This window comes from Octopus sinensis, linkage group LG1, assembly GCF_006345805.1.
Source record: "Octopus sinensis linkage group LG1, ASM634580v1, whole genome shotgun sequence".
Taxonomy (NCBI): domain Eukaryota; kingdom Metazoa; phylum Mollusca; class Cephalopoda; order Octopoda; family Octopodidae; genus Octopus; species Octopus sinensis.
In genome coordinates, this window is record NC_042997.1 from 14,980,015 (window position 1) to 14,989,593 (window position 9,579).

At 30.1% G+C, this 9,579-nt stretch overlaps 1 protein-coding gene across 18 annotated transcripts in view; it reads left to right on the forward strand.

The window, feature by feature from the left end:
- The window catches only part of LOC115209082 (TNF receptor-associated factor 2), a 65,186-nt gene continuing 55,607 nt past the window's right edge, over positions 1 to 9,579 (forward strand). The window contains exons 1-4 of one of the 18 annotated variants that reach the window (XM_029777226.2): positions 1 to 295; positions 4,467 to 4,596; positions 6,219 to 6,267; positions 6,604 to 6,807. In XM_029777226.2, coding sequence (XP_029633086.1) covers positions 6,797 to 6,807 — 11 coding nt within the window. In that variant the 5' untranslated portion in view covers positions 1 to 295; positions 4,467 to 4,596; positions 6,219 to 6,267; positions 6,604 to 6,796. Of the gene's footprint in view, positions 296 to 929; positions 1,242 to 3,991; positions 4,200 to 4,236; positions 4,608 to 6,214; positions 6,268 to 6,603; positions 6,808 to 9,579 lie in introns of those variants that run through there. The other 17 variants (XM_036510196.1, XM_029777210.2, XM_036510345.1 and 14 more) reach the window with 17 other exon arrangements.

A 9,579-nucleotide genomic window follows, 5' to 3' on the forward strand; every position in this document is an offset into this window, starting at 1 on the left:
TCCAGTCGATAAGCTGCTAGCGGCAGAGTCGACACACCTTGTACACTTTCACCAGTACTCTTCTATATCGCTGCCGAAGGCACACGTGCTGTGCCCAGGTTTGGGCAGTCAATGGGCACATTGATACAGTACAGTTCATCGTAATCACTGGGCACTATGTAACTTTCGTTAGCTTGGTTTTGGTGAAAGCACCCTGTTGAAGACGAAGTTTATTCGTCAGTAAAGCCCCAGCTGATAAGAAATACGGAACATTTACTTTTTAACTTTACACATGTTGCGGCGACAAGTTTTGAACGTATGTCCCCCATTTTTCTTTTGTTTCTTTTCTTTATGTTTAATTCATTAGTCAGAGAAAGAGTAGTGGCTTGACTTTTTTTTTTTTTTTATAAGGCTTCCGAGATTGAAAGTTGGAAGATAAAAAGGGCTGTTGGATTGTTGCAATAAGGTACATTAGATCAAGGCATTGTATTCTTCTCAGACCTGTTCCGAAAATGGACTAAATGCACGCAATAGGTTGTAATCTTAAACCAAGCGACCGATTAACTCCACGTATCGGAGCCAACACGGAAGTTGGTATGTGGTCGTCGACTTGCAACAAATAGCAGCCAAATCCCAACCACACTTTACCGAGTTAAAACCAATTTTTTTTTATAGATATAACTATTCCTGAAAATAAAATAATAGACAGCATGGTCAAAGCTGGGACAACCTTTATAAACTCTGCTCATTCAGAGGCTAAACAACTTGAATCGACAACACCTCTTTCGTAAACGATCTGAACTGTTCTGCTTTTCCCTCTAATTTTTCTATCATGTGAGCTTGACTTAGCCGCGTCAGTTGGTTTCGATTTTACTTTGCTTCACTAGGGTTTGGGTGTGGAAAAATCTTTGACGGTAGAAAAGGGGAAGCCTTTACGCAGTGGTATGTCCTGCTGGAAACTAGCAAAACCTTTTTCAAATCATACACTTACCGTATTAAGGAAAGAAAGATACAGATACACTTAGATAATGTAGGTATAGGTACAATGAATGAATTAAAATCGACTACATTACAAACTGGTCATAGTTGTATTGTAGTCGATCAGAAAACTGCTAGATCAGGACTTACCTGGATCTAAAAAACTTACGAGGAAGCATAGTTACTCAATCTGTTAGAAATTGTTACTAAATCTTACTCAAACCGCACTCTATCGTCTTAGGCACGTTGGGTATTGAAGTCCTAGTGCAATGTCCAGAGAAAAGGTGTGTAGATCACAGCTGATACAATTTGAGAATGTTAGATGCAATTATTCATCTTATATTAATTGTTTAATGTTAATTGATATCCAAGTTTATCAAGTTGATTTGTGAACTTCGTTTCCATTACAAAAAATACTGGTCAATAACAATATTTGTTTTATATACACACACCGCCCTCATTCTCCTAAATTATACACCAGGGAAGTCTAGAAGAAGAAAAAAAAATGTCCCGTTAAGGGACTTCTCTTGCAGACCTGATTTCAATGTGTAACCTTACAGAACGATGATTACACAACGTCCGGGCCTCTTATAGTGGAATACAGCTAGTATCGATCCGGGGGCTCGATGATCCAAAAAGAGGCCTCGTGAATTTCTAAGGTGACAGGGAACTTTCATTCCTTTCCGAAGGAGAGACGCGATAGGTACCTCTTCTTGCTTGGCAGAATTTTTCTCGGAGATTCTACACATTGTTAGTGTTTTCTGGGAGCGACACTAATAATCTAGTGTTTTCCACATGGAAACGAGGGGAAAGTTCGAAAAGAAACCGTTTTCGATATTACAAAATTTTACTCTGCAGAAGAAAGTGTACCTGTAACATGTTCTAATGATGAGCCGTTAAGCTGGATGTAAAGTGTGTCATAAGTTGTAGTAATGGAAAGTACCATTTATTTAAAGCTGAACTTTGACCGGTGAACAAAAAAGGGGAAAAGAAACCGTATTGTGGATTTAGCATTGACGTATATAGTTCCCAAGTAAAGAATAAAGTTTATAAATTACATGTTAACATGCATTCGCAGGCTTGTGGAATGCACTATCAGGATTGGCTCAGCTAGCCCTAGATGTTCGGTGTGATTTTGGGAACAGTAGAGATAAAGTAATTTCTTGTGAACCTAAAATATGCGGATATTCCTCGAAGCCGTAATGCTGTCCGAGACCACTGGATAAAAAATGATACTGATATATCCAGTTTAGAACGATAGACTTGCGACCCAAACTGTATAAGGATTAATTAATGTAATTTTGATGGAAAATATCCGGTTTATATGAAGTAATGGCAATTATATATGATTATTTATTTAAAAAAAAGAAAGAAGAAAATCCACTCTAACATTTAAAATGGTGGGAAAAGGAAAGAATTTTACTTCAAATACGTGAAGCAGATACGAACTTTACTTGGAAATTGAACTAACTTGTTAATAACTGCTTTACTTGTCGGTCATACAGAGCATAGTATATTCTCAAACTTCGAGAAAATTCATTCATGAAGAAAAAGAAAAGGAATCTCTAAAGATTTTTGAAAATAAATTTTAGGCTGCAAATATTAACTATATTTCGTTATAAACAACAGTTGACGTGTGTGTTTGTATATATACATATATAATCATGGATCACCTATATGTTCTATAGTAAAATTTCACAATATTTGAGCTACAGCAGAAATGGTTCACCATGCACACGCTTCTCTGTGTGCGTATATGTACATATGCGTGCGGTATTAAAATAGTAAAAAAAGGCAAAGGCTGTAAGCATAAAAAAGCTTGCTCTAAATTCTTTAAAGCGTCACAGAACTAACACAATTAAGTTGCACAATCCCCATCCTTCACTAGATTCTATGAAATTTTAAGATTATCAAGATGGAGAATGGGACAATTTTTTTTCTCAAGGAAATTCCGCTCGGTTCGAATTAGATACCTCTTAATAGGGAGATAATACGCACATCGAATATTAAGATCTGTTTATGCCAACCGATTTTCATTTTTCTGCATGTTTTTAAAAAAAAATCGAACTATTTCCATCTATTTTTTATAACTTTCAAAAAAAAAAAAAAAAACTTAAAATATATATAATCATTTTAAGATTAAGTTTTGGATATTTTGATTTTGTAAAAAGGCGAAACTGGAAAATTTTTATTTTCAGTAACCGGATATTTTTTGAGGAAAATGATTGGGAGGAATGTCTTAGTGACTCTCCTGCATGTGCGCTTTCGCATTAGTAGTTATTAAATGTTGACTACCGGATCCACAACCTCTCTTGTGTTGGACAAATAAAGTAAGCTGCTGCTATTTTCTTGAACGACCACCTTACCAGACTAGACTGGCATAATCTGTGACGTTAGCAGCGAACAACCTTTCAGTTGCATCAAACTTAAATCATGCTGTTTTACATGCTTCTCTGACTTTTTTTTTTTTTTTCGAAAGGAGGCTTGCTCATGTGGATTAAGCCAACGTTTCGTATTCCGTTTTACTTGATCTGTTAGTCAAACGTAATTGTATTATATATTTATTTATTTATTAATTCAAGTTATTATATTTATTGATGTTTGTTTTGATATTGTAGCTGTTAAATCATATTGAAAGTAATAATCATTAATTTTTGTCGTCTTAATTATTATATTTATAAATTTTGGGTCGATTGAATTAAATATTTAGAATCTTTTCATAATTATTTTTCTCACTTTACCCCTTCTTTCATACACGCGCGCACGTTCGCACACACATATATACATACATTATATATATATATATATATATATATAAGGGCTACGTATTTTTATATCTAAAAGCAAAAAAATTTGCACAGCAGAAATAGCAAACTGAAACCGAAACTAAAAACAAAAAAAAATAATAAAGCTACAGAGACCTCTAAACGAAATCGTCATCGACGGAGATAAATTTTAGTGCATTGACCAATTTCGAGAACCGTAAAAAAAAAAAAAAAATTTACGACAAACGTTGATCAATATATCTTTGTAGATTGTTGCAAAATAAAAAAAAAAATGGTAATAATAATAATAGAATAAGGAATGAGGATCATTTCCGAAAACAACGGGCTCAGCATTGTTGATGTCTCAGCAATATTGCCTCGTTTCCAGTGTGGAATTCCCCTCCGCCAGATATAGACATTGTTCAAATGCTTGTCGAGCAACGTTGGATTTAAGAGGTCTTTTATTAATTTTAAAAGGTCAGTTTTTATCATTTACATTAGTCTCCGTCAAAATACTACAGTTTGGTGTAATTTTAGAATAATTATCCGCTTGGTTTTTTTTTTTGAAAAATCTCTCTCTCGTCGTCGTTTCAGTTCGGTGTAAATGTCGTTCTTCCATCCTGTGTATGGTTATAATATTAGATAGAGAAAGCCAATTTTCATGGAAGAATGTTCTGTTAATTAACTACTTGCTTCGAACGTTTAATTGTATTTACGAGTCTATTTCTCTGTTCTTGATTACAGTTATTTTTACGGTCGTCTTAAACTATAAGTACACCTGAGGTAGTGAATGAAATGTGATGCTTTAAAAATATCAAGAAATTTCTGCTCAATTATTACCTATGTTGAGTTTTCGACTTGAATGAAAAAAAAGGTATATTGAAAGTTAATTATTAGTAAATTTGTTTTTTTTTTACAGTATCATTTCCAATATTTATCTTTGTTAAGAAGACGTGTTTTTTTTTTTTTTAATAATTTTTTCCATATTTTTCGTATTTCATTCTTTTAATTATTTCAATCATCGTTATACGTCGTTTTAACCTAATTGTAAGAGGAATTAACAGCTGCCACTATTTTAAATGTGAGATTACGTAAACCGACTCTGGATAAATAGTAATATTTTTACTAGTTTATACGTCACTTTCTCATTAATGAACACCCGTTTACTCCATTGTTCTTAATTCACATTGCTAAAGGAATATTATACAACCCACACAAAAATCCAAGGCTTCGAAACTCCATTGATTTCCGGTTGGAATCAGGGTCTATCCCTCCATTTCTTGATTGCCAGCACCCACTTAGATTCTATTTCTTGCTGTGATTTCATCCATCTTATGTTCTTGCTTATATTATTACTACATTCTGCACTGCATATTTCAATGTAGTATTTTGTGGTTTTTAATAAACAAGGTTGCCTTTATGAAGAAAAATATGACACAATAGCGATGAAGTGATTGCGTAACGTGCATCAGATCAGAAATTAACATTTCGGTGCAGCAGAAGTCAGCGTGTAATGGCTCGAAACCCCCCGATTCAACAGTTTCGGCCAGGTGCTAAAGAAAAAGGCGTTATTTCATTTAATCGAAAATGTCTGCTGTGTAATTAATGAATTTCATCGTTCTAAGACACTGCACAGTTCGTATTAAAAATCGTTATAATAACGTAGAAGCTACTTAAAGATAGTAGAACGGTTTCATTAGTCACATAAATTAGAAATGCCCTCTTTCAGTATTTCCTTGTTCGTTTCTTTATAATAATTCTGACACGGCATTATTCGTCATGCTGTAGTATATTGTAAGAGAAATGAAAGTAGTTGATTGATAAAGCGGTTTCAAAATTTTATTATCTCTATATATGCGAATTGTCTTCATAATATATATACGTGTGTATGTATATATATATATTTCTGTTAGCCGTTTGCTTTTTACATTGTAGTTAGGTTTAACTTAATATAATACTTTATATGAAAACTGATATTTAATATCCAAAGAATTCGGTAAAGATTTTTTTTTTCCTTCACATTTATGCCACCTGCAATATATTAAGGTATTTGGAACGTTTATTAAATAGAGTAAAATAATTCCTCCCCCCTCCTTTAAATATTCGATTAAACTAAAATTCCCAGTAGTTAATTTGATTTTTTTTTCATTTTGAATAATTTTATTACTAGAATCATCTAAAAACTAGACCTTTTTAAATATGGTATTTTCCAAAGGATCGTACCTCATTTTGTTCAGGTACTTCCTTCCCCAGCTGTTTTCAGTTTCTTATGAATTAAGTTTAAATTTAAGGACTAGTTATCTTCAACTATTTTAGGTTAAAGGAATCGTTTAGATTTTTCTTTTTTTTTTTTTTGTATTAGTTGGTTATATATTTAAAGAGCGCAAGTTTTTTTTTGTCGTTATATATTTTTTCTTGTTAAATTCTTTGCGTTTAAACACAGATTTTTTTCTATCTTGCTTGGAGATAATTTTTTTTTTTTTTAAATATTCTAAGAAGGAGAGGCAAGAAAGAGACAAGAAATTATATATGAACAAGCATATGTGTAAGTAACACAAATTTCTAATTTATTAGCTTCTAAAATTTAGGATGAAATATTAAAGGTAATTGAAAGGGTCCCACAGGAGAGAAGAGAATTGCAAAGTTATTAAGATTCAACATTGTTGCTTAAAACACTCTCAAATGACTATTTATGTTGTTTGCAGCTGGCTTTTAAAAGGTGGTGTTATTCTAAAATTGGGCAGCTAAAACAGGTAGCTAGACTCGTGAAATAAGATAAAAGAAAACAGTATATTATAGGGCAGAGTGTCTGTAGTTGAATTTGTTCTGATCCTTTTCACTTTTATTATTGAGAATGAATTCAGTCATTTTACTGTTTCAGTCTATAAACTACCTTCCACATTCGTAACAGCTGTCTCAAGTAGATATGTTTACCAACATGTTCTGTTCATAGTGAAATAGTTTTGTTTCCAAAATATTTATTGGTCACAGAAAGAAGCAACTTATTATTGAGACACTTCATAATTGGCTGCTAGCAACAAGCGATATCAAACCCTGGGCACTCACCAATTTAAATGACAATCAGGTGCGTATTTTTACTGAAACACCAGTTTAACAAATACTAGTCTTTGCTCAAAGCCTTAAAAAAAAAATGTTGGTTAATTTATATAATTTTTCCTCATTCATTTAATTGATGTGAAGTACTGATATGGCTTTGAACCACCCACAACATTTTTTCCAATAGCAGTTTACTGTCTTATATCATTGTATTTGCATTTTTCTTTTCTTCCCCAATGATTATTAGTTATTTTCATGGCTATTCCTAGTATGTTTCTGTTATTTTAATTACTACCACTGTTGTAATTAGGATTTGGTTAATACTTTATATTAAGTCTGGAAGATCTTACTACTTATATGTAAAATAAGATCTTTCTAACCCAAATATGCACATTTGTTAGATTACGTTTTGTACCAAGGGTGGATACATAATTCTCTGGTTAAATAAAGTTACAACTATTTTCATCTGACAATTTAACTTTAAAGCATTGCACTTGAATAATTTAAACTGTTTCAAATAATATGCATATATACATACATATATATATGTGTATATGTATATATACATATATATATATATTATATATATATATGTATATATATATATGTATGTATATATGTATATATATATGTATATATATATTGTATATATATATTATTATATATATGTATATATATATGTATATACATATAGATATATATATATGTATATATATATGTATATATATATATGTATATACATATAGATATATATATATGTATATACACATATAGATATATATATATGTATATATACATATAGATATATATATATGTATATACATATAGATATATATATATGTATATACATATAGATATATATATATGTATATACATATATAGATATATATATTTATATACATATATAGATATATATATTTATATACATATATAGATATATATATTTATATACATATATAGATATATATATTTATATACATATATAGATATATATGTATATACATAGATATATATATGTATATACATATAGATATGTATATACATATAGATATATATGTATATACATATAGATAGATATGTATATACATATAGATAGATATGTATATACATATAGATAGATATGTATATACATGTAGATAGATATGTATATACATGTAGATATGTATGTATATACATGTAGATATGTATGTATATACATGTAGATATGTATGTATATACATGTAGATATGTATGTATATACATGTAGATATGTATGTATATACATGTAGATATGTATGTATATACATGTAGATATGTATGTATATACATGTAGATATGTATGTATATACATGTAGATATGTATGTATATACATGTAGATATGTATGTATATACATGTAGATATGTATGTATATACAGGTAGATATGTATGTATGTATATACAGGTAGATATGTATGTATGTATATACAGGTAGATATGTATGTATGTATATACAGGTAGATATGTATGTATGTATGTATATACAGGTAGATATGTATGTATGTATATACGTGTAGATATGTATGTATATACATGTAGATATGTATGTATATATATGAAGATATGTATGTATATATATGTAGATATGTATGTATATATATGTAGATATGTATATACATGTAGATATGTATGTATATACATGTAGATATGTATGTATATACATGTAGATATGTATGTATATACATGTAGATATGTATGTATGTTTAAACATGTAGATATGTATGTTTAAACATGTAGATATGTATGTTTAAACATGTAGATATGTATGTATATACATATATACAGATATATATATGTGTATATACATATATACAGATATATGTGTATATACATATATACAGATATATGTGTATATACATATATACAGATATATGTGTATATACATATATACAGATATATGTGTATATACATATATACAGATATAGATATATGTGTATATACATATATACAGATATAGATATATGTGTATATACATATATACAGATATATATATATATGTATATACATATATACAGATATATATATATATGTGTATATACATATATACAGATATATATATGTGTATATACATATATACAGATATATATATGTATATACATATATATAGATATGTATATATATATCTATATGTATATATATATATATATTATATATATATATGTGTATATACATATGTATATATATATATATGTATATATATATGTATATATATAGATATGTATATATATATGTATATATATAGATATGTATATATATATCTATATGTATATATATATATATGTATATATATAGATATCTATATATATAGATATGTATATATCTATATAGTTGGACAGTTTCACCGAAGGCTGGCGAGCCAGAAGTCTGCACCGGGTTCCCCTCTCATCTGGCAGAGTTTCTACAGGTGGATGCCTTTCCTAATGCCAGCCACCCCTAGAATGTAGTGGGTATTTTTTCCGTGTCACAGGCACAGGGACCATTTTGACGTTACTGGCATCGACCGCGCTCAAATGGTGCTTTTAACGTGCTACTGGCACAAGCGCCAATCGAGTGGCACTAGCAGCAACTATACTCGAATGCTGTTTTTTACATGCCACCGGCACAGAGCCAGTTGGGTAGCACTGGCAACCATCATGCTTGAATAGTGCTTTGTACATGATGCTGACAATGATACACATATATGTATATTTACAAACATAGATATACATACGTATTTATATATATATACACACACATACATATATATATACATATATATAAACTTAGATATGTTTCGACCAAAG